Consider the following 27,273-nt stretch of genomic DNA (forward strand, 5'->3'; position numbering starts at 1 on the left):
CCCTATTCTCTTATTGAGTAATGGGTGTGTTTTGGGCGTAACAAGTCTCATCTCCCATTCGTTTAAAAGCCAGTTGCGCTCGCGCCATCTCTAGCGAGAAAACGGATCTGCTCGTGCATGAGGTTAAAGCACACGAGCAGACCATCTACGGGACAATCCCACCATATCTTTATGTACACAATATTAATCTTTGCTATTTAAACAACTTGGCACAGGGCGATGAAATAATAACTGCGTCGGGCTGAAACTAGCAAAAAACACTTGCTATTAGATTATCCTATTCAAATCAATGTGATAAACAGTAACTGGAATCAGTAACTGACTACCATTTGTAAGTAATCAATCCAGCACTGTTTCTCATATAGAAGAAAAGTAACTAGAGATGCACCGATATTAAATTTCTGAGCCGATACCAATAGCCGATTATTCAGGATGATATTGCCCGATGCTGATGCCGATAGTTTGTTTTTTCTTATGGATAAAAAAATATCTCCCAAATAATGCTGCAAACAGAGAACCCTCTCATTTGGTACACTATAATATTTGAGGTTAAAATTAACAACAGAGCTATTATATTCAACTGCTATTTATTTCCAGATATAATATTTACACTCAAATAAAAGCTGAAATGTTTGTATACAACTCAGTTACACATATAAGGTAGTTTTCATAAGCACTTCTCTTCATGGCAAATTTATTGAAGGAAAATGTATTCAAACATAAATAATTAACAGTAAATATGTTTTAAAATAAAGTTAAAAAAAATAGTTGTTGTTTTTTAAAGCTAACTAACAAACGGATGACTTTCCTGAGGTAAATGCAACATTAAGTGATATTGTTCGCAAGCTTCACAAGAAAGTTTCAAGCTTCACAAGCAAGTTTTATTGACATCTTTTCACGGTTGAAACACTGATTGAGTGATTACATGAGACATGATACGGATTTCGGTAAGTTGTACTGTAACTATCAACTTACCTTCTGATATTCATGCATGTTTTTCCAGATATAATTTGTATTAAAGTGGAAGAATAGACTCGCACTCATGCTTGAACTGAGGCGCTACAGTGATCTGTCACGTCACATTTAAGAGTGTCAAAACGTCATTTATTTTTTTTATTTCGTGATAAAATGGACAGAATTTGAAAGATGACACTTTGTTTCTTTTTAGAAGTAACAAGGCACAGAGCTATTTACTATTATTGGGTGAGAGGCGCGCTAAAATAATGTTTAGTATAGGGAAAAACTGCAGATCTGGCAACGCTGGCTTGATCTACGGGTGATTCATAGGGACAAATAGAGCCTGCTTATATGTAGCCGTTTTTAGCTGTTAATGCGTTATTGTCGCATTATCTTGCCTTAACTAACTCAACACGAGAGATTTTCTTCACACACAGTCTCAGTCACACACTGCATTCGGTCAGGATTTACCGCACCCTTTTGATTGCCAGGATATAATCAGCACTGATCATCGGCTGTTTTTAAACAACCGATGGCCGATAGTGAAAATAATTGCTTTTATCGGCCGATACCGGTTGTTGGCCGATACATCGGTGCATCTCTAAATGACTAAGACTTCTGCTTAAATGTGAGGTTAGTAGATATAACTAGGGTATTCAGCACATTGCTGTGCGTTTTTCATGAGCAGGTAATTGGTATCACCTGCGCAGCTTCGGTGGTCCGGGGCGAGCTCGTAACCAGGGTCGCAGGCGCAGTGGTAGCTGCCCAGGGTGTTGACACAGCGCTGCTCACAGTGACCTTTATCAGGCCTGGAGCATTCGTCAATCTCTGCATTACAAGCAAAGTTCAAGGTCAGAAGGTCACAAAAGTAGGTAAAGAGGTCAGTATGCAATTTAGGAGTGTCACCTTTAAAGAAATTAGCCGCAAACCCAGCTTTGTTCACAGAACCATCAGATACAAACTTCATCCACAGCTGGTTAGAGCTGCTTTTGACATCATCTGGCTTTTCGTAGCCACAGAAACGGCCCAGTAGAGGACTGGTCTCAGAATCACCGTCTCGCACTTCCAGGAAGTCATAAGCACAGTTGTCATGTTTCTCAATCTGAGTGTGAAAGAGCAGCTCATGAGGAAAGGATCGTAATAGAAATGTTACCTATGAAAAGTCAATGAGGAACAACACAAGAATGCTTCAGACTGTCATACTGCTAATAAGCACTTGTGATGCCATGCCAACAAGCTCAAGCCGCAGTAAATCACAGACATTTCATGGATTTATGTTGTATTTTCTACTCAATGGCTTTAACATTTTATGACATTTCCCAGTCTAGTTCTCTCTGTACTTTCCTCCATAATTACACTTGTGAAAAAGTGCGCTTAATTGTACTGAATGTGCTTGCATTGTGTACTTCAAATCTTAAAATATATAAAGTATATTTTTATAAAACTGAAGGCTACTTGCAAATATAATAATGAAAAAAGTACATTTTAATACTATATTTCATAACACTCTTAAGTGCACTTTTAAAACAATGCACTTTGTAAAAATGTCAAATTAAAAGTACATAGTCCATTTTGAATCATTTTAATGTGTCGACTAACATACTAAAGTATATGTTAAATACTTTGTTATAATTTTAACAAGTGTGTTATTCGATATTACATATAAAATTAATATATTTTAAACATACTAAATTGCAACTTCATTACAAATATATTTAAATACATGACATAGAAGTTTTAGTAGAAATTACATTAAAGTATATTTTAGTTTACATAAGTAGTACATTCAGCAGTACACTAACCATATTTCAAGGACAATAGAAGTAATTATGATAATACGTACTGTATAAAGATGTAATTTAATCCTATTTAAGTGGGTCAAAAAACACTGAAAACAAAGTTCAGCTAATTGCATTTAATATAAATTTTAACTAATATTACACAATGCTACGTTTGCACTTAAGCATATTCTTTTAAGGTATATAATAGGTATTCTTTTTAAAGTATGCTAAAGTGTATGCTAAAATGTAATAGATACTGCTTCTATATTAATCATTTAGAATTAGACTTGGTTTATTTTTGAACAGATTAATGCGAGAAAAATAAGGAATAATCAAAATGTTCACAAAAACAAGCATTATTAAAAACAGTGTAGCAATATATAATATAATATTTGTTGTATATAAAGTGAAATACGATAGAGACATGGCTGATATTTATATTAGTAATAATCATAGGGACACATGGTGCACAAATTACAGCATATCCTGAGAAGGACCCATCTTGATATTTGATATTTTTGTGGTTTCAGACACTGTTACAGTGCTGTCTGAGGCTAGTTGTAGAATACTGCATGACAATAACAAACAAAAAAAGCAAGACTCAAGTACCCTACCTCAAACGACTGGAAGATGAGGCCCACATGAAACCCCTGGGATACGTTGATCTTCCATGTGCAAACTTTATTAGGCCGATAGTCATCAGGGTAATTGGGTGACTCGATCTGTCCACTGTCTCTTCTCACTTCACCTCCGCAAATAGCTGAAACCATGGATAGGACATCACACATTAACACTACATCTGTTCAGATGGGCAGATGAGATTCTCAGCTAATGGTCTTAAAATGGTTTTCCTCTTATTTGAAGGAAAGGTCTTTTTCAAGTAAGGATTGGGGATTTTTCTTCTTCTGTAGTTCATATTGACTGTGGAGTTACTCAAGGCTCCATTTTGGGGCCTATTTTGTTTTGTTTATTTTTGTTGCCCTTAGGTCTTGTCTTTAAAAGACACGGTATGTCGTATCATCTTTATGCTGATGACATTCAGATTTACTTGCCCATTAAATCTGGATGATCAACTCCTCATTCATCTTTGTTATTACAGTATGTCTTGAGGAGGTGAAGTGATGGTTAGAACAAAATCATCTCCAGTTAAACGCGACTAAATCTGAAGTTATCATTTTTGGGCCAAATCAAGTTGACAGAAACTTAACAGATGTTTTGGGTCCATGGTCAATAATTGTGCGGCCCAAGATAAGGAATTTGGGTGTAATTTTTTACTCATCCTTAACATTCGCTGATCAGATAAAGGGTGTGGTAAAAAAAAGAAAAAAAGAAATCAGTTAAGGACTATTCCAAAAATGAAAACTTTTTTGTTTGCTGCTGATCTTGAGACAGTGATTCATGCATTTATTTCCTCCCGCTTGGATTATTGCAATGCAGTTTATTTGGGAGCAAGTCAATCTCTTATTTCAAAGTTGCAATTGGTCCAGAATGCGGCTGCAAGGCTCCTCACAAACACTACAAAAATAGCATATTATCCCAGTTTTGGTAATATATTAAAGAAGAATATATTACTAATTTAATTCATGTAGACCTCAACGATAACTTAATTGTTTACTTCTCGCAATTCCTAAAACTCTTTTTTAAAGCTTGGGCTTTTTCTGTTGTCCAAGACTGTGGAATACCCTTCCACCTGACATTAGATCTGCACCTTAAATTTCAAGAATTGAAAGCCATAGAAAACAAATGTGCTTTCAATCGAGATTAAAAAATATCAATTTTGGAAGTTTATGTTTTGTGTGTATGTTATGTCTTTTCCTTGCTGCTTTTTGTTATTTTTGTTTGTTTTTGTTACTATTGACTGTTGTCTTGTGTTCCGTTTTATTATTATTTGCTATTCTCTGTAGACAGCTATTAACTGTACAGCCCTTTGGTCTACTTTGTCGTGGAAAGGGCTCTATAAATAAACTAAACTTGAGATTTGAGACTAATAGTCAGCGGACTTATACCTTCATAAACAGCAGAGAAGCCTTTCCCCACCCAATTACTGCTGCTGCGGAATTCAATCCACAGTCGACTCTCAGTGGAGACGATGGCCTCGGGTAGCTGGTCTCCACAGAAACGGCCTGAAGCAAAATAACCACTTGATTAAAAGGTGATGCCAAAATGTCATGGACAGGGTTGATTGAATTATTTAATGTTTCTTTCCAATAATCCTAAAGCCATTAAAACACATCTAATAATGATCTTAATAAATATGAGAACCTTTCAAAGGTGCTTTTCTCCAGTATCCATCACGGATCTCCACATGGTCGTACCAGCACAAGTGACTTCTGTACAGATCCATTGAGGTAAAATTAAGAACGATCTAACAAAGAGAAAGAAATACAGACAAAAGAGAGAAGTTGGGAGTCAGAAGACGGTTATTTATACTACCATTGACAAGTTTGAGGTCTGTAAGATTCTTGCAATGTCTTTAAATGTTTTTATCAAGGCTGCATTTACTTGATTAAAAAATACAGTAAAAACATTCATATTGTGAAATATTTTAACAATTTAAAATAATTGTTTCCTATTTGAATACATTTTAAAATGTAATTTATTACTCCAGTCTTCTGTGTCACATGATCCTTCAGAAATCGTTCTAATATGCCGATTTGCTGCTAAAAAAACATATCTGATTGTTATGTTGAAAACAGTTGTGCTGCTTAATATTTGAGGAAATTGTGATACTTTTTTCCAAGATACTTTAAAGCATACAAAGTTCAACAAGCATTATACTGAAATAGAATATTTTTTAAAAATATTATAACATTATTAATGTTTTAACTGTCACTCTTGATCAACTTGCAGAATTAAAAACAATTTCACTGACCCCAAACCTTTGAACGGTGGTGTATATTATAAGTTTAGATATAAATGCTTTCCCAAAGCTGTTTAAAAACAAGTTAATAAATATTTTTTTATTTTCTTTATTTATGTGATTGTGTTTTGCGTGTAATGCAAAGTAGAAATAAAAATAATGAAAAATGTCTATTCTATGTGAAGTTCTTCTACCTTTTCCCCAGGTGTGACCGATATCCTCCATATACAGTGAATATATGCAGCGTATCCGTTAGGGAACCCAGGGGAGGAGAAGTTTCCAGTGCTGTCCTGAAGGCTCTCACCACATCCTGTGCACAAACCACAGTCAAAACCACATTGAGAGAAACTCACAGATGATTGACCCTGAAACCGGATCCTCTTATTGGAAATCAGTAGGAGTTTTGCAGATGGTAAGGTCAGTTTTATGGGTCATGCTTTTATTTTGAAGTAGGAAATCACCATAATTCCAGCTAAGATTAAAAAAGATGACTGCAAAAACAAATGTTCAGTTATAGGGGATAATTATACAGCTGGTTCATTCTCCCACTGTAAATGGATAATTAAACTGATGTCATAGTCGCAAATGAATCTGTCAAGAACAAGCCTAACTTTAGAAGCAAGTGCAGAAGGAAATGGGATGTAGGGCTGCTCAATTATGGCAACAAAAAAAATTGTCAATATTGAAATTACAATTATTTAACATGATTATAGGTGGCCTATAATAAGAAATTACTATGATAAGAGTAATTTTAGAAAGTCAAATATATCACTTTCTATCACAATTATTGATAAAAACAAAAAAAAGACAAATAAATACAACAGAACAAAAATACAAATTAAATAAACAGTGCTTTAAGCTAAGTTTTTCAGCAAGATGGAACAATGGTATTCAGATAAGTAATAGTCTACAACAGAAACTGTTTACATTCACTTAAGACATAACCAAGACATAATAATCGTTTTACCTCAATTAACTTGTGTTCAGAATCATTCAAAGCCAAAATCGAAATCGAAAATCAATTACGATTGCACAGCCCTACTGGGATGTGAAGGCCCACTTACTTGGACACTTGTATAATTTTCTAGCTTGAGCGATGTCCCCTTTGCTCAGTCTCGTCCGCTGTCCGATGGGAGGTCGGACTCCATCAACCTCATACCTTGGCAGCATGGTATCAAGATAGATGCCTCTATTTTTCAGACATAAAAACAATAACTCCCCAATTATTCACAAGAGGATTCTCAGAAACCTTTTAGAGGATCTAAGATATAGCAGCAGGGAGAATGTACATAATATATAGATATCTATATCTATACAAAAAATATAGTTGTTTCATTTTAAAGTAAGTGTTCGTGCTGCCTTAATTTTAAGTTTAGTCAACTTGAAACGTGAAGTTGTGAAGTGACAACTCTGATATTTGTGTTGAATAAACTAAATTAAAATTAAAAAATGTTAAGCCAGCACGAACACATACGTTGAAACAAATTAGTTTTTACAGTGTGCATCTAAAAATTAATCCAATCATATATTGAGACATTACATGTTATGAAACTGACAAAGGACCCAAAGATTTCATACATGGTTGATTCATGATGAGACCAGTATTTGAACATTTAATTCACCATTTAAGGTGCAGTAAGCAATTTCTTAGAAAGGTTGTAGAAAATTGAAATCAACATCCAAACAAACCATTTTGTGAATATTTGCTAGATGTCTTTTCTGTGTGTGTGTGTGTGTGTGTGTGTGTGTGTGTGTGTGTGTGTGTGTGTGTGTGTGTGTGTGTGTGTGTGTGTGTGTGTGTGTGTGTGTGTGTGTGTGTGTGTGTGTGTGTGTGTGTGTGTGTGTGTGTGTGTGTGTGTGTGTGTGTGTGTGTGTGTGTGTGTGTGCGAAAACAATATTGTGTATGTACATAGTCCTGACTGTGTGAAAAGGTAAAAAAAACAATATTGCTTTGCCAACTAGCTGAAATAAAGTATAACATTATATTTTATTTCAGTTAACGTTTATTTTGTTTTGAATAACGAAAATGTTTTTTATGGTTTTAGTTTTATTTGACGATAATAACCTTGCTTCAATATCACATGATCCTTCATAAATCATTCTAATATACGGATTTGGTACTCAAGAAACATTTGTAATTATATTTAAGTGTCTTAGGTGTCCAAATACGTTTTGAGGCCACTGTACATGTTTATGACATCAGAGATCCAGCTTGCACTCCAACCAATGCCAATATTCCTAAATTAAAATATCTGCCTATGACATATATTTGATTGACATCTGCCCAATATATATAGGTTTTGGCTTGTGCCGTCTTCACTCTCACCAGTTCCCATAATGACAGCACCCTGAATGGCCAGCATGCGGACGCAGATCGGTCAGAGCAGAGTTTAAAGCATTGCCTCCCTAGACTCCGACTCCCTGGAGCCCACCCTGCATGCCAGAGCACAACAGCACTCCAGCCCTGCAATTGTCCAGGACAAAAAGCCTGGAAGGGCTTTATTTATTTTGGCCTAGTTCCAGGATCCCCTGACTGCAAAATGCTGGAGGTAAAACCGCACAATGTGAATATTCCTTGTTGAGAGGCCATAGGACAGGGGCCACTTTTCAAAACACTAAACATAACAATCAGAGAGAAACCATGCCAGATTCCTAGATTCAGACCAATTTGCTAGCGAATCACTCAGACCAGTTTATAAATAGTTTTAACTGATTCATTAAAAAGAACCAAAAAAAAGAAGCTTTTTTACAACACACAAAGAGCAATAACTAGGTCAGCATTCAGCAAACTAGAAAACAGAACAGTACCAATTCATAAAAAAAAATAAAAAAAATAGTTTAAAGTTTTTTCATGACTGTGGGAACCCTGACTGAGTAATGTATAATAATGTGACTTTTACAGAAGCTGACCACACCAACCTTGAATATGAATTCTTTCTGTTTAAGACCACACTAGAATTAGCCTCACTGTTTCCAAACTGTTTGCAGGTGTTCAACATGGTTAATTCAGAAGTTTTGTAAGACCCAAAAGAACTGACCAAAGGACACTCTCCCAAAAGTCTAACTGCACTTTAGCCTTGGCTCCCTGTCTGGATTCCTTCCTCTTGTCCTAAACAACGAGCAGCTGGCTGCATCTCCATCCTCAAGCCACTAACAACAGGTTAGTCAGCAGTCGCTGAGAGCGCCAAGACTTTAAGACACTAACACATGCAATGATGTCCCTGTCATTTAGAATTAGTGTAGAAATTAATATTTTTGTATTTTTATTTTTGTTTAAATAGTAACACTTGCAATAAGGTCTCATTTTGTTAACATTCATTTACATATTAGCTAGAATGAACTAACAATGACCAAAATAGTTTTAAAGCATTTATTAGTAAAAATCTAATGGTTCATTGTTTGTTCATGTTAGTTCACAGAGCATTAACAAATACAACTTTGTATTAGTAAATGTAGAAATAACCATTGACCAAGACTAATAAATGCTGTAGAAGTGTTGTTTATTGTTAGTTCATGTCGTTAAAGGGATAGTTCACCCAAAAATGAAAATTCTGTCATTAATTACTCACCCTCATGTCGTTCCAAATCCGTGAGACCTTTGTTCATCTTCAGAACACAAGTTAAGATATTTTTTATGAAATCTGAGAGCTCTCTGTCCCTCCATTGACAGCTACGCAACTGACACTTTCAAAGTCCAGAAAGGTAGTAAAGACATTGTTAAAATAGTCCATGTGACAGTGAATCAACCTTAATTTTATGAAGTGACGAGAATACTTTGTAAAAAAAAAAAGACTTTATTCAACAATTTCTGTTCATCATATAAAGTGATCGAGTCTCTTCAGAAAAAGTGGAAAAACCATTCAATTCATATGGATTAGTTTTATGATTTATGCACTTTTTGAAGTGTCAAGGTGTCAGTTGTGTAGCTGTCAATGAAGGGACAGAAAGCTCTCAGATTTCATCAAAAAGATCATCATTTGTGTTCCGAAGATGAAAAAGTCTTAAGGGTTTGGAACAACATGAGGGTGAGTAATTAATGACAGAATTGAGATTTTTGGGTAAACTAACCCTTTAACTAATGAAACCTTATTGTAAAGTTTTACCATTTAATTTTTTGTAGAATAAAGAATTCTTTATATTTCTTAATATAATTATAATTCGTTATAATAATGATTCTCCAATCAACACACAGAATATAATAAAAGTGTCAACGGGAGGCTGCATAATCAGACTGAAGTGGTGTTTAGCAGAAATGGTAATTATTTGTATGTTACACATTATCCAATTATCTCTAAAATAATAATATCTAGTGGTGTACAAGTGCATTAAATGCTTATGAGTCAAAACCTGGAAAAGGTGTTTCTGGCGTAATGCATGATACTGTTAAAGTCGTAAACCTCCCCGAGCGAGTCCACATCATCTGGCTCCATCTTTTCGAAATTGTACTCCTGACCTGTAAAATGCAACATAGGCTCCATCACACAAACACTTCCACTGAATCCCATGCAAGTACGTATTATTCAGGATTTTAGATATAGTATAATACATAAAAAGTTACAATTAGCAACTATAAGCAAACAGAAGTATGAGATGTCATTCCAGTTAACCAGAGGCTTAAATAGTATTGTACCTGGCTGGATGTTTTCTCGAAATATATTAACATGTTCATCCCGGTCGGGTCGTGTGTGCTCGTGCCAGAATCCAATGACATGACCGAGTTCATGCACCACGATGCCAAACTTGTCGCAGTTCTTCCCGATAGATATGGCCTGTGCACCTCCACCCCTCCGCCCGACAAATGAGCAGCACCTGCAAAGAAGCCAACTTGGGGTTAGAAACACTAATGAACATATTTAGCAGATGCATTTGGTAAACAGAGTCAAATTAATGTTTGTATATTTACTTTCTTCTCTCAGATTAAGCTACTCCACCGTTTAAAAGACATTTCTGTCATGACAACTCTTGGAGTGTTTAGCATGCTAATGGATATGACAATGTTGATATGTTTGGTCATGGCAGAATAGATCTGCTACGCTGCTGCTGCTGTTATTGCTGCTGAAGAGAGAGTAAGACATGCTGTACAATTGTACAGTTGCTGTACAATATAGCATACACGAATTACCCGTAACAGATCTATACAGGTGGAGCTGGGGAAGGTGGAGGGTTTCTGAAAGCGAGCTGCAACTGCTACAGCAAATGCTGACTAAGTATTTGAAGGTTAAGCCGCAAGCTCATTGGCTACTAATACAGAGGGAACCAATCAGCTGTTTCCTATCGATAATGATGTGACTGCAAACAGACTGAGTTAAGGAACGATCAGCCTGCACCATCTAGAGTTTCATGACAGAACTTTGTATTTATAGTATTACAAAAGATTTTTATTTAAAAAAAATGCTGTTCTTTTGAACTTTCTATTCATCAAATAATCCTGAAAAAAATGTATCATGGTTTCCACCAGTGTTGGGTAAGTAGTAACGTTAAAAATGAATAAATTACAAGCTACTAATAAGATCTTCAACAGTGTAAGTGTTACTATTACATTACTTATTACTAATTACTTTCTAAATCTCAAATCAACCTCAACCAGTAGAACAATCCAAGGATAGACATGAAACTGCTATCTTAATTCTTTCAAATAAATATAAAAAAAAATTTTTTAAGGTTACATTAAAAAAAAACATACATTTTAACATTAGACATTAAATTGTAATTGTTTTATATAGAATTGTTCAATAATCTATACAGTATTTTATGCAATTACATCAGAATTAACTGTGATTAAATTACAGAAAAAAATAAGAGTTATCACTTACTTTACTTTTTCAAGGGAAAAGTAATAGAATTACTGTAATTTATTACTTAGTAATGCATTACACACACACACAAATGTTTCTTGAGCAGCAAATCTGCATATTTGAATGATTTCTGAAGGATCATGTGACACTGAAGGCTGGAACAATGATACTGAAAATAAATTACGAATTAATTACATTTTAAAATATATCAAAATAGTAAACAAAATTGTAACATACCATCTTGAATTCCAAAAGCTAGAACAAAATCATTGTAAAGAGGTAGGGTACCATCCGTTGAGATTTGCAGTGATTATATTTAAGTGCCAAACAAGTATCATCAAACATCAAACGTATTCACCCTCCACGTGTAAACATACCATATTTACATATCAGTTCAATCGTTTGTATGATAGAAAAACCCCACAAGTTTCCCACGCAGCTTGTCACAAGTCCAGCGTTCTCAAAGTCAATGATGGCACGATGATTTCAGTCAATAAACATCCACAGGAAGTTCCACAGGTTTAAGCAATTCGAAGACGACAAACTCAGTCAATAATCCATTGATAATTCCCACGCGCATTAAGTGGTCGAACTTAGCATAAAACCGTCCAATAGAGAAACTTGTCTCAAGACTTATTTAGCATGTGCTCAATTAGAACATTAGGCTTAAAAGATTATCAAAGAAAATAACTATTTCTCCTCAAAAACCAAACCACAGATGACTACCTTGAGCTACAGCTCACATCCATGGGTGTTTCTCAATATCCCTCCTCGTCTCCTCGCTCCTCCGTCCTCCATCCTATTACCCAGAAACCAATCGAGCTCAGCCATCTTGAAGGACATCTCAATTCTCTAATAGCACCGCGAGGAGGCGAGGATCGAGGGGTGAGGAGGCTTCCTGAGGAGTCATGAGCGAGGATACACAGGTGTATCCTATGCGGAAGAGCTTTATTGACTAAACGTGACGCACGTATCTCCTCCCCCTTCACAGCGGTCACAATTTTAATTTATACTTTACCTTTGCAGTTTATATAAACCACACATCTCACATATTTCAACAGGGTATCTTGCTTTATTATTATTTATAATGAATTTCTTAAATAACCAAACTAATACAACATAAGGGCAGATCCTTTGAGCGCAGCTGATGACGCTGTGAAGTGATGCTCAAGTGATCAAGTATTCAAATGTATAAAAAAGCTTTCATTCGATTCCTCCGTCCTCATTTTCTTTCCTTGCAGCCTTCCCTCGCATCCTACAGGGGGTGGAGCTGAGACGCGAGGAAAGGAAGCGAGGAAAGGAAACGAGGAAAGGTAACGAGGATGCACAAATAAGAATTGAGAAGCACCCCATTTTTTGGTCACCTCTCCTTCAACTTCACTTCTTCTCTGCTTATATCCGCATCCTCCCCCCTCAGAACTGAGGACATCGTCCCCAGTGTAGCGGAAAAGCACTGGCAAGCGAGAATTCAACCTAGAACTGTTACAATATAATATAATAAATAAAATGTTTCACGATATTAGTGTTTTACTGTATTTTTATCCCAAATATATGCAGCATTGATGAATGTAATCAGATAAGTGGTGTTTGTCTGAACAAACGAGGCAGGGCAGAAGATGTTTGAGAAACCTGTTTGAAAACCATCGAGCATGACAACAATTAAGTTCATCCTTCAGCCTTTTGAGTTATTGTGAGACACACAATGAGCTGAATGCAGCAAATTCTATAGTCGGTCAGACCTTGAGGTCAGGATCTGCCTCTGCTGAGAAAAAAAAAAAAAAGGCTTTGTGCTAACTGAATCCAAAGCAAGGATGTTTTTGTCACAGGCAGCACATGGCCTGCTCTTTTGGGAACTGCGGTGGAGTGACATAGCTGTTAGAGCCATGAAAACTTCAGCAAGGTCCATCTTTTTACTACACTCTGCGTCAATCATTCATTCAGTGCTATAAAAAGTGTTTGTTTTTGTTTTTTGTTCATCAAATAAGTGTAGCCTTGGTGAGCATAAGAGACTTCTTTCAAAAACATTTTAAAATTAAAGCTGCAGGCAGCATTTATCGGGGTTCAGGCGGCTTAAGGCCTTTAAGCACAAGCGTAAAAAGATATTATGTTTTATTTAGCAAGCATGTAAACACTTAGAAAACTTAGGAAACCAAAAGTAATTTATAAAAGATCATATAAGAGATTCAGTCAAGAATCATTTTGTACAGACGTGAATAATGTATGTTGGGTTGATGTTTATAAGGAAGTTCTTGCTGATAATGCATTGTCAGCATTTAAAATATTATTTTACCCTTTGGTGGACAAACATGCACCAAAAAATATACAGTGAAGAATGTTAGGGCACCATGGTCATGGATTGTTAATTAGTTGAAAAACATTATGTTTGAGAGAGATGTGGCAAACAGAACTGGGAACAAGGAGGATTGGGACGTCTATTGCAAATCATTTTTAACTATTTTTAAACCATATGAAATTGGAAATTATTTTTATGATTTTTTCATAAATAAAGGTGATAAATTAAGAGAAGAAATGTTGTTTGGCAGAACCAGTTTGCTACATCTTTAATATCAGTATTGAAAAAGGGATTTTTCCTTTAGCTTGGAAAGATGCAAAGGTTATTCACCTACAGAAAAATGCAGCACTGGGTTGAAATGGTCATAATACTCGACCAATAAGTTTGCTACCAGATCTTAGCAAAGTATTGAAAATGGTAGTTTGTGAGCAAATTCAATTATTCTTTAAGGAGAATCATTTGCTCTCTAATCATGCCTATTGAGAGAGCACAGATTGATGACAATACAGTTTTTCTCATTTGCTAAGACACACTAAATGAAACTGGGATCCGCTTGATCTTCATCATCACATTATTAGCACAGCAGAAGTCTTCTCTTGCAAATGTTTTAAGACTTTTTCATTTGTTTCACACATTTTTCACACCCTTTGTCAAAAGTTACCTCAGATCTCATTGAAAGACCCTGAACTCTATTGGATTCACTGTGTTGAACAAAAGGAAAACATCTATTCACAGCTGATAGAAAGTACTTGCATAATTATAAATCTCAATGCACCTGTGTGAAACTCATTTGCACAACTCTTCAATCAGCAATCAGTCCTCATCCATCTATAAAAGATGCCGCCTCTGTGTTGCTATTTGCAAGCATGGATCAAAGAGTAAGAGGCCATGGCAGAGGGGCCCGAGGAAGAGGAGTTTGTATGTGTGGTGGAGGAGCTGCAACAGCAAGAGGACAAAATCGAGCTCAAGTTTCAAATGAAATTCAGGCAACAATTATTGACCATGTCATCAATCATGGCTTGTCCTTTGGATAAGGGTCCAGCCCATTCTGAGTCGGAGCACTGTGGCATCTATTGTCAGGCTTTTTCGGAATGAGAACAGGTAATTCACAGTGTTACTGTAATGTATACCACTGTGTATTTCAGCTTTACTGTATTGCCCTGTTAGCAGAACAAACTGTCTACAGTAATGCAGATGTTTTATCAATCCCATTTATGTGACTGTCATACAGTAATGTCAATTTTGACATGATTTTTGCTTTTACTTTATAGAATCCACACATTACCACATACTGGTGGCAGAGGAAAGATATTTAGTATTGAACAGGAGTCTGCCATTGTAGATATGGTAGTGGCAAACAATGCAATCAGACTGTGTGAAATCCAGGCAGCAGTAATTGCAGATCAGGGAGCATTTAGAAATATAAACAGTGTGAGTTTGGCAACTATAGATCGAGTCCTTAAACGAAACCATGTCAGAATGAAGCAGCTGTACAGAGTTCCATTTCAAAGAAACTCTGACATCGTAAAGGAGGCACGATTCCAGTATGTGCAGGTACAGATTTTTTATTGTAATACCTGGATTACCATAGTTACATGGGACTGGAATAATTTGCTTTATGAATTTGCTCTTTTTCTTAGAGAAAAATGGAGCTTGAAGCTGAAGGGGCACATCACAAATTCATTTTTGTGGATGAAGCCGGCTTCAACCTCTGTAAAGTGAGGAGATGCGGGAGGAACATCATTGGGCAGAGGGCCACTGTCACAGTGCCAGGTCAGAGGGGTGCCAATATCACCATGTGTGCTACCATCTCCAATGATGGGGTTCTTTGCCACATACCAACTACTGGCACATACAATACAGAACGCTTCATCACATTTCTAGATGCATTGAAAGAAATACTGATTCCACCCAAAGAGAGAGGGCTGTTGAGGCCTGGCATGACTCTGTCATCATTTGGGACAATGTGGCTTTCCACCACTCTCGCCTTGTGAATTAATGGTTTGCAGCACAGCCTCGTATTATGATGCAATTCCTCCCTGCATACTCGCCTTTTCTGAACCCAATCGAGGAGTTCTTCTCTGCTTTGAGGTGGAAGGTGTATGATCACCGGCCATATGAGCAGATGCCCCTCCTGGAGGCAATGAATGCTGGTTGCCTGGCAATAGGTGCAGAGGACTGCCAGGGATGGATACGCCATCGAGAAAAACTGTAACTTAGCTCTCAAACTGCAAATTTACCTCTCAAACTGTACATTGGTTTAAAAGTTAACTGTCTAATGGGACAATGTGTATTTTATAATGGAAGTTATTCAGATGTAAAAGAGTTGCAATGTGGTGTGCCTCAAGGAAGTTGTTTAAGACCAATGATCTTCCTCATGTTTTAAAGTGTGCACGGACAGTCATGTATGCAGATGATAAAACATTATATTTACCTGCAACATCAATTAAGCAGTTGTCTACTGCTTTGGATGAGGAAATACAATTGGTCATAACGTAGGTATGGAATAATAAGTTGGTTCTCAACACTGTATTTCTAAAATTGTGCAAACAATGGTTCTTGCTTAGATTATTGCCCAGTGGTGTGGTCGAGTGCATCAAGTAAAGACAAACAATTTAACTAAAAGAAAAATTACAATTAGTCCAGAACAGAGCGAAACGACTCACTTTAAACTGTAATAGAAGGGCTAATATAATAAGAATGCACAGGTGAAGGATTGTCTCTGTGTCTAAAGTTCCTAATGTCCTGTACTCTCAACTTTTGTATAGTAGTACTAGTCATAATTTTAACACCAGGCATGCATAAAAGGGATATTTTTTATTTCCTGTTTCGAAAACCACTGCAAAACAAACAACTGCAATGTATAGAGGAATGAAAATATGGAATGATTTACCATTGACATTAAATATTTTTTAACAAGAAAAATTAGTTTTAAAGGAACATTTAATGGCACAATATATTGTAAATTGTTGATTTTGATATTTGGAATGATTGTTCCACACTAACGTATGTTTCATTGACTTGACTTTTTATTGTTGTTGATTAAATGTATTTTTGTATTTTTTACTTGTTGGGACCCCAGGAAGAGTAGCCACTGCCTAGGTAGTGGCTAATGGGGATCCAAATAAACAAATAAACTTAGATCATAGATGGAAAAGACCATTTACAGCCAATACAGGCAATTTACTAAGGAAAAATATGACAAAAATATGTCAAATATTTTTGACAGTTATAGCACCATGTCTTGCCTGATCTCCACCACTTTTAGTAAGTGTCCTCAAAGAGTGCCCATACATATGTGTGTCAAATTTGTTGTAAATATCTCATTTCGTTTTGAAGTTTAGACACTTATATTTATGAGAGCATAAAAATGATCCATGGGCGACATTGATTGGATTTTTTTTGTCAGTTCCTATCATCATTTTATCATTTGGGCGTTATTGTTTAGCTATTGACCTATGTTTTTAAAATTTCCTGTGGTGGTTTTGTCTCAATCGGACTAACGGTTTCGAAGATAATCGCAAGTTTTTGTATGCGCTAAATGACACGGTTACACAAACCATAAGGCGAAACCTGGCATGTTTGGTATCGTTGGACTCGGCAGTCTAAGGAGGTCACTTCCGTGAAAAACGCTGGCTTGAAACTTCTCAGGCTCCTACAGGGCATTGTGCCGATGACGCATACTTAGTTTTTTGAGATACGCCAATGTTCTCATAGACTATCATGGCACCCTGGACAAAGACACTGCATGCCAATTTTCATCGGACTAACGGTCAGGTGCGGTTAAAGCCATTTTCATGATTTTTTTTCCCCTGTTATAGCGCCATCAAGTGGCCAATCGTCACGATTTTTTTTCATGTGACCTCAGATTGAGCTCATAAACGTGTCCCGAGTTTAGCGAAAATATCTCTTTCCAATCACAAATTATAGCCGTTTTAGTAAAAGTGGCCCCATTCACATCGAACATTTTGGTTCCCCTTAGCGACTGTGAATTGAAATTTCGATGTGTACATCATTTCGAAACGTATGTATGTGTGGTCACTCTGAAAAGTAACAGAGCCATGTTTTTAATCACAATTGACCCTATTTACCTTCTTAATGGCAATTAAACAAACAATTGAATTATGTTAACCAATAGCCAAGCTATTTAGACATTGATTTTGCAAAGACACATTCACACAGTTCTAGCTGCAATGGTGTATAGTTAGACAATAATGTCTTTTTTTGTGTATGTGTGGAATATCCTGTAAAATGATTTGTGTGTCAATTCACAGTGACTGCACTGCAGCAATACATGCTGGGAGCCAGATTTGCTCTAGAAAAAACTTGCTTGTGCACTTATTGCCTATAGAAAGTCAAATCAAGGAAACTGCTGTAATGATTGGAGCTTTGGGATGCTGGCAGTGAGGAGTTTGTGCATCGGAGACTGAGGGAGAAACTGGAATAGTCAATAAGGTGAGCAACAGTAGTCTCTCTACAAAGAAACTCAGAACATGAACTTACCCACATGACCGGATGGTAAAGATGATGTAACTCTCCTCCGTGCTTCTTTCCTTGAAGGTCACGCAAGTGTGTTTCTCCCAGTGACGCATGGCTTGCTTGAAAATGGCTCGCTGGCTGCCTGCAGGGCATTTGATTTAAATCAGTAAAGGACATCTAGATAAAACTTTGAGCACCAACTTACTAATGAAAAATTACAAAGGATGATAAGACTAACAAAATACTACAAATCCAATTTAGGATTAGTGTTAAGCTTAGAGCTTTTGTATGATGTTAAGTGCAGTTGGAAAAATGACATTACACCGGAACATTAGGACATTGGGAAAAAAACAACACATACTGTACAGGAGAATATGAAATAAAAAACAAAACATGGGGCCTTACCGCTAAAGTTGCCACTAATAATATAGGGTATTATGCCATCCGGCCAAACTCTCTCAGGTCTGGCTGTGGCTGCTCTCCTTCTGCGTAGAAGGCGTCGATTGGCCAAAACTGGGTCCTTTGCACTGCTATTAGCTGAGGATCTGTTTGCTAGGGCAAAGACAATGCTTCAGACAAAATGTACTTGTCTACTTTACTCAGAATATTCCATGAAGTTTGTAAAGACCTGATTGCACCGAATTAAGTATTACACATTCATTTAATAATGAGTGCTGGCTAGATCAATTATAATTTACATGAGGAAAACTGTAATCTGTAGTGTATTCAATGAGATTATAAATGTTATCTTAGGTAATATAATCAGACTACATTTTGATTACTTTTGACCTAAAGAAAAAGCCTACCATACCTACTTTGTTATTAACAACATGAAATGCATTAAACATCACATTACATCAAGGTTTCCAAAACTGAGGTTTGTGCAGGGTGTTCGTGAGTTGATGAAAAGATAATTAATTCAATCTTAAATAATTTTAAAATAACAACTATCAAAGTAAAAGAGGTCAGCACACAGGGGTTTGGCTGACAAAAAAAGGGAATCCCTGCATTACATAAAGAAACATTAAAAAGCACATAAACAGCAATGACATTACACAGTGTAGCAAATTTGCAAAATCTGCATGATTAGTGCCTTAAAACTTAATTGTGTGTCTGATCTGTCTCAGTCACTACAATGGCCTACAATCTTCCAGGTTTGTTTTTTGTCCACTTTTCCAGAATCAATTATTAGTGAAGGTCACTGGATATTTTATACATCATGATTAAGAGTATTTTACAATGTAATATAATCTAATTACAAGTACTTAATGTTTGGAATCTGATTATGTCATCCAGATTACATGTAATCAGTTACTACCCAGCACTGAATATCATTGCATGGTATAGCAGCAGTCTGTGCTTGGCAACCGTACTCACCTGAATCAGGTATAGGGAAGTTAGAAGAGTCATTCTCTATAGCATCCATATAGTTCGCTTTAAGAAAGCGCAAGTCCTCCTCATCTAAGGCTATGTCCCCTAGAAAAGCAGCTAAACAAAGATGACAATAAATCACCGGCTGAATTTCTCAAGGTCAAGTAACATGCAACCCTGTGAGACTTGATGAGGGGGGAAAACATCACCATGATGAGAAGCAGCTTTCAGCCCAGTTTCAGGTTCTTGTTAGATGTTCACACTTCACAGGTCCTCAAAAACTAAATCTGTGCTCTGGAGTCACACCTGCAACTTGTATACCAGTCTCAAATCAGATTTGAATGGGATAACTCATACAGGCTGGTCAGATTGCAGGGAGATTTTGAAAAGAACCACACACCAACGCCAATTTCCAGAAAAAGACTCTAGTGACTTTGCTCCAGGGCTTTGATCATTAACGCAACCCTATGCAGGCAGAAGCCATTAGTGCAGGTGCAGTGGCTTTAAAATGGAGGGATTTAAAAGTCACTTTACAAATCTAAATGAACAGGATTTGTGTTTCTTTTTCTAAGAACCTATTAGCAGCCTTTCAGCAGACACTTTTGCATTTTTCAGGGACTTACAGCCCAGTAATTGCATGGATGGTCCCTCTGTATTGGCGATAACAGAACGAGTTTGTGATTCTAGTAATTCTCCCATGTCTGGAAAATCCGCTTTGGGATTTCTGTGTTGGTTTTCTTGTTTGTTGGATTTTTAATCCTTTATATTCATTAGAGCTTTAAACTTTAAGTCACCACCATCCTTAAACGGATGTCTCTGTTTGTATATTAAAATATAATCCATAAGTGAAGGGACAAGTAAGGTTTTTCGTAACTAAGAAATGTTTCATAACTGTTAATTAGGTTAACAAACCATTCTTGCAAACATGTCTTTAAAGATGGATGAAAGAGCGACAATGTTAAAACATAAACCACAGACATCTAAAGATCAATAAGTGTCCTTCTGTAAAAGCTTAAAGGGATAGTTCACCCAAAAAAAAAAATTCTGTCATCATTTACTCACCCTCATGTTGTTCCAAACCTGTATGAGTTTCTTTCTTCTGCTGAACACAAAATAATATATTTTAAAGAATGACGGAAACCAGACAGTTGATAGTAGCCACTGAATTCCATAGTATTTCTTCCTACTATGGAAGTCAATGGCTACCATCAACTGTTTCATTACCAACATTCTTTCAAATATCTTCTTTTGTGATCAACAGAAGAAAGAAACTTTCTTTACAGGTTTGGAACAACATGAGGGTGAGTAAATGATGACAAAATTCAAACTATCCCTTTAAAGCTTTCTTATACAGTTTGTTTGTAAAATCAAATAAAATCAAATAAAAGGCTTTTTAAATAGTCAATAGCTGTTATATCCCTAGTTTGTGTGTTATTAGGAAGATCACGTTGTTCTAGAGAACGTTTTATTGTACAAAATATTAAGATTAATCATCTGTAATGTTGGCCTGCTTGGCCATGAAATATATATTATGTTACCTAATATCTTTAAAAATATATATAGATTTAAGTTTATTTTGTCAACTAAATGCAATAAAACCTTATTTTGGTATCATGGCTTTTCTTTCTACTAATTGTTTTCATCCTTTATATTCTGTATAAAGACATCGTAGCTCTGCATGAGTGGCTGTGACCTAGCAGCAGAATTCATAGTTTTATGGACTCTGAGGCAGCAGGGAGCACTTTTATTATTTTACCCTGGTATTTTCAGCCTGGCAGGACATCTTATTAAGCCTGAAACATTTACTAAACAAACCAAAAAATATATGAGTATAATTTTGTCTTGCTTGAATTTTTCACCCGAAGCTGTCAAATATATGAACATGCATATAAAAACATACACTCACGCCCTCCTGTCACGCTGTTCTCCAAGTGTCAAAAAAAGAAAGAAGCAAGTCACAGCATACCAATTTTGAGGTAAAGCAGTTCCCAGTTAAACGTTAAATTTAAATCTGCTGTCTAAACAGCTTGACAGAAAAATGGCCATGTGTCACTATCAGCATCCACCTTCACTGTTGTTTTGCTCAAAACTGAAAGTGTACAGACACAAAATCTATCAACGTTCCATATTGAGATATTGAGTCAATACACTGCCAGGTCTCAGGTAAAACTTTCACCTTCGCATCTTCTCAATCCAAACAATTCCCTTCAGCAAAAGGGATGCAAAGACAGGCCTTCACATTTAAAGAAAAATTTAAATGATCCCATAATTTACTCACCCTCAACAAGCCATCCTAGGTGTATATGGCTTTCTTCTTTCAGCCTAACACAACCGGAGTTAAATTAAATAATATCCTGGCTCTTCCTAGCTTTGTAATGGCATTGAATAGTGCCTGAGTTTCTGAAGGTTAAAAAAAGTGCATCCATCCATCATAAAAGTAATCCATACGACAATTAAATGCCTTCTGAAGCAAAGCGATGGGTTTTTACATACGTAAAAAATTTACGGAAGACGGAAGAAAATTCCTATAAAATCTGTTCTTTTTGTTCCACCGAATCTAGTCATTACCGCTACATGGCAGCAGTAGTTGTTCCTCTTCCAATTTCCCATTTCAGTTCTTCTCTTTGTTAGCATCAAATTAACTGTCTCAATTTAATGCTGGTTGGACCAAACCAAATTCCTGATAGGTTTCAATGGCCTGAAGCCCACTTCATGCTGTGAGGGTAATGAACAGTTGTCCAAAATGCTAGGCAGCCCCTGTCAGAAACATAAATTATTAATATGTAAATTCAAATGCCTTTCAACTAATTTTTTTAAAGCGCTTCTCTTATATGACTTTCTTCTTTCAGGCGAATACAATATGAGTCCTGGCAAAAAATGTCCTGGCATTCCAAGCTTTATAATGGCGGTCCTGATTTTGAAGTCCAAAAAAGTGCATCCATCCATCATAAAAGTAATCCAAACGACTCCAGGGGATTAATAAAGGCCTTCTGAAGCGAAGCGATGCGTTTGTGTAAGAAAAATATGCATATTTAAAACTTAAATTAAAATAAATAACTAGCTACTGACAGACAGCCGTACGTATCGATTTACGGTGAAAGAATAACCCCTGACCTGACGCATGATGTATTGACGAATGCGGAAGCACAGAGGATAGAGCAAAACGAAACACCGCTCACCAATTAGAAGTCTAAAATGGGAATTTTTAAAGAGAAATGTCAGAGAAGCTTGAGTTTGTTGCCCAGCCCTATTTTTTCGAACCGTATGAGGCATCAAAGATTACGATACTCCTAACTCTGACATCCGACGTCATGCATTGCGTCAAGTGTTACTCTTTTGGCGAAAGTCGACTTGCGTAGGCTCTCTATCGGAAGCTAGTTATTTTAGTTTATAAAGTTGTAAATATGGATATATTTCTTCCACAAACGCATCGCTTCACTTCAGAAGGTCTTCATTAACCCCCCTGAGCCGTGTGGGCCACTTTAATGATGGATAAATGCACTTTTTTGGTCTTCAAAATCAGGACCACCGCACCATTCACTACCATTATAAAGCTTGGAAAAGCAATATTATACATCCAACAACCGAACATTTTAACTTACCCTCTCGTAACTTCTGCATCTTTTAGCTTGGACTACAAAATTGCAGCGAGAAATAAAAATGGCGGATTGCTGGAAGTGTTGGGCCGGAACTCAATGTCCTTATTTGGCAGTTCCGCTGCAAATACTGTGACAAAATAGTTCAAAAAACGTCATAGAGAACAGAAAAATTGGAACAGGTTGAAAAATATGACCAAAACAGAATATAAAGATATCAACGAAGCACCTGAAGAGAATAATTTAAACTTTTCTGTACTTCTAAACACTCCAAATATACAACAAAATGCATTTAAGGGCTAAAAAAGTGGATTTAGCATGATATGTCCCCTTTAATATCACTCTGATTGATTTCGTCTGAAAGAAGATAGTCATATCTGGCTTGATCATACCTATCTGACCGCTACCATTTTGTCTATTTAAATGGAGAAAAATCGATCATAACTCCAGTAAACTATGGAGTGCCGCAGGGATCTGTGTTAGGCCCTCTGTTATTCTCAATATATATGATGTCACTTGGAAATATTATAAGGAAACATGGAATTAGTTTCCATTGTTATGCTGATGACACTCAAATATATATTTCATCACGGCCGGATGAAAACGCTAAATTGTGAGTTAGAGATATAAAAGATTGGATGACGCGTAATTTTCTTTTATTAAATCCAGACAAGACAGAGGTAATACTTATCGGTTCAAAAAACCGCCCACAAAACCTCGCACAATACAACTTTAACATCATAGGATGTCCTGTTACTTTATCCTCTACAGTAAAAGACCTGGGTGTTATACTCGATTGCAACCTGTCTTTTGAAAATCATATTTCATATGTTACAAAAACAGCCTTTTTCCACCTTAGAAACATTGCTAAGCTACGTAATATGCTATCAGTTTCTGATGCAGAAAAGTTAGTTCATGCATTCATGACCTCGAGACTGGATTACTGTAATGCTTTATTAGCTGGTTGTCCTGCATCCTCAATAAACAAGCTACAGTTAGTCCAAAATGCCGCCGCTAGAGTTCTTACGAGATCAAGAAAATATGATCATATAACACCGATTTTATCATCACTGCATTGGTTACCTATAAAGTTCCGTATTAATTACAAGGTATTGCTACTGACTTATAAAGCCCTAAACGGCTTAGCTCCAGTCTATTTAACGGATCTTCTATCGCCCTATAATCCATCGCGCTCTTTAAGATCACTAAATTCAAGGCTTTTGGTCATACCTAGGATATCCAGAACCACCAAAGGAGGGAGAGCATTTTCACATTTGGCTCCAAAACTCTGGAGTAGTCTTCCTGATACTGTTCGTTGCTCAGACTCGCTCTCCCAGTTTAAAACTAGATTAAAGTCACATCTCTTCAGCCAGGCATTCATATAATCCTACAGTTCAAACTACAATCCGGCCTCTAGCTCATAAATGCCAGAGGAGAACTGGCCCCCGACTGAGCCTGGGTTCTCCCAAGGGTTTTTTTTCTCCATTAGGTCACCTGATGGAGTTTTAGGACACCATTAGGTCACTTGATGGAGTTTTTCGGTTCCTTGCCACTGTTGCCTTTGGCTTGCTCAGTTGGGGATATTTTGGGGATATTTAATTTCATTTTATCAATCAATAAATTCCTCTTGAAACAAACTTTGTTGTATTATTTTAATTTAATACTGTGAAGCTGCTTTGATACAATCTGTATTGTGAAAAGCGCTATACAAATAAACTTGACTTGACTTGACTTGATGGCTTAGGATGAGTAAATCATGGGATGATATTCATTTTTGGGGGAACTATCCTTTAAATTAGTCAAAATCAAAATCAATACAAGGTTAATGATTTCATCAGCAGGGAATCACATACTGAGCTACTGGCTCTAAAAGTAAGCAAGTTGAAAACGTGCTGATTTAATAATAAATAATAATAATAATAATAGTAGTAGTAATAATGAATTTGCACTCCAGCAATAATGAAAATGATAAATAGTGAATATGTAGCTATTTTTCTTGGGAAAACATTTACACAGAGCACTGTTTGACCAGAATGGCATGTAAACAATACTAGTATTAAATTCAGTTCTAATAGTCCAAACAACATTTAATCTGCCGTCTATTGCAATTACAAAGTTTAGCTCAAAGAATTGGTGCATTTGTCTGAGTTAGATGTCACGTTAGGGTTTAAACTTTTACAGGTCATCAAAACTTGGTTGGGTAACTAATGCTTTTCGTGCTGTAAATTAGGCAACATTTAGTTCTACACACTCTGCCCGAGGATGCTGATTTCTGAGTTGGGATAGGGGGAGGTGCCGAATCACCAGGATCCCATTCACTTGTCCCAGATCTCATGCTGTCCTGCAGCACACAGCTAAACAAAACAAAACAACACAAACAACACAGCACAACAACAACAACACACAACCAAATGACACAAAACAACGCAAGATTAAACAAAACATAAAACCAAAACAAAATAAAGCAACATGACAGCAAAAAAAAAAAAAAAAAAAACTTTAAACCAAAACAAAAATATTTAATCAAAACATCACAAAACTTTAACCAAAACAAAGCAAATAATAATAATAATAATAATAAAACAAAACAGTAGGCTATTAAACAAAACAAAATAACATCAGCAACAAGACAAAACAAAACAAACTTTTAGTTTAGAAACATATTGTTATTTAGGCAATTACCAGCTTTGCATGGGTCCATGTAGTCAACTTCATCACTTTCTCCTGGACTTGTGTGATAGTTTGAATCCACTTTCAATGCGATCGTTGATAAAAGCCGAAGACTGAACATAAGCAAACATGTCCAAAGGGAATTCATGACGGGAATGAGTGCGGATGTGGATGTGGACCTGGAGCCGGCGGAGAGCTGATGGCTGCGGTGGGAGCTTGGAAGGACTTGGGAAAATGGGAGCTCCCGGGAAGGCGAGGCTTTGCTCTCTTCAATGCCTTTATTCTAGTCCAGTGATTCGCTCAAATACCCGGGCCTCGTGCCAACACCAAGCTTACAAACATCACAGATCGGAGGTCAGTGCACTCAAAGTGTCCTGAGCCCATCTGTGTGGGAGAAGAACGCGAACGCGCTCGCTCGTGCATTTCACTGCAGAGCAGAAGCAAAAATGCTTAAAACACAAATCCGACTCGATTTTAACAAATGACATTTCGTTAATTGCACTTACAGTGGCAATATCTTATATTTCTTTTGAATAGCAATCATAAAATATTCCTATATCTGAAATGTGTCCTGAAGAATCACACCTGTCTCTGTGACAGCCAGTCTCTGACTGTGTAAATATAGCAAAGGAAGAACCAGGTGAGCAGGCCGCGCTTTTTTTTTCTTCTTCTTTTTTTTTTTTAACCAATCAGAAACGCGTTCTGCGTGTGACTCATTTTGTGCTAAAATCTGTAAACAGCAAAGGCCGACCCACGCTTTATTAACCAATCAGACACGCTCTCTACATGTTTTGCGGTTGTCTCCAAGCGGACTGGACCGCACTTCGATCTTAGCGAAAGTAAAAAGAAGCCCATCAGAAATGCTCTCGGCAAAATTTCAGAATATACAAAGAGATTTTTTTAACCAGGCAAGGTATGTATTATTTATTATTAATACAGTTATTTAGATTTAAGCAAAAACAGTCGTTTCAACAAAAACAAAAAAAGTATTTGTAATAGTTTTCTCTAAATATCTTGACAGTTATGACTGTTCAAGGAACAAACTTATCAACAGAGTTCCATTCAAAAGTATCATGCCTATGCCGAAGCTTCAGCCTCAGAGGTTTGCAAGGTGTAGGGCTAAAAAAAAAAATCCGTACGCAGACCCCTAAAGAAAACATGGTAAAGAAAAAAATATGAGATGATGGGAGGAAAAATTATTTGGCAATGCTTTTGCGTTCTCTCACCAATGTTTTGCGTTTCCCTGAGAAACTTTTTGTTCGCTTGCAAAATGTTTGCAAAGTTTCTCGAGGGAATGCAAACCCATTGACTTATTTTTATACTGACGCTATCGGCTGCGGTTCATAGTGTTCTTGTTAGAGCGCCCGCCTCCCATGCTGGTGACTCATGTTCGAATCCCACTCAAAATGGGATGAGTGGGACTGGTTGGTGCCGTGACCCAGATGGGAGTGAGGTTTGGGGGGTGAGTGTA

General features: G+C 36.6%; 1 protein-coding gene across 2 annotated transcripts in view; it reads right to left on the reverse strand.

The window, feature by feature from the left end:
* Positions 1-26,293, reverse strand: part of bmp1b (bone morphogenetic protein 1b) — a 32,355-nt gene extending 6,062 nt beyond the window's left edge. For both annotated transcript variants that reach the window (XM_082157839.1, XM_082157838.1), the window contains exons 1-13: positions 25,815-26,293; positions 19,543-19,653; positions 18,571-18,717; positions 18,190-18,307; positions 10,229-10,407; positions 9,946-10,051; positions 6,663-6,787; positions 5,793-5,908; positions 5,001-5,103; positions 4,745-4,861; positions 3,353-3,498; positions 1,864-2,059; positions 1,660-1,785 (exon numbers count right to left, since the gene is read on the reverse strand). In XM_082157839.1, the coding sequence (XP_082013965.1) occupies positions 1,660-1,785; positions 1,864-2,059; positions 3,353-3,498; positions 4,745-4,861; positions 5,001-5,103; positions 5,793-5,908; positions 6,663-6,787; positions 9,946-10,051; positions 10,229-10,407; positions 18,190-18,307; positions 18,571-18,717; positions 19,543-19,653; positions 25,815-25,950 (1,726 nt within the window). In that variant the 5' untranslated portion in view covers positions 25,951-26,293. The remainder of the gene's footprint in view (positions 1-1,659; positions 1,786-1,863; positions 2,060-3,352; positions 3,499-4,744; positions 4,862-5,000; positions 5,104-5,792; positions 5,909-6,662; positions 6,788-9,945; positions 10,052-10,228; positions 10,408-18,189; positions 18,308-18,570; positions 18,718-19,542; positions 19,654-25,814) is intronic.
* Between the last annotated feature and the right edge of the window lie 980 nt (positions 26,294-27,273).

Source organism: Leuciscus leuciscus, assembly GCF_965113295.1.
Source record: "Leuciscus leuciscus genome assembly, chromosome: 24".
Classification (NCBI taxonomy): Eukaryota; Metazoa; Chordata; class Actinopteri; order Cypriniformes; family Leuciscidae; genus Leuciscus; species Leuciscus leuciscus.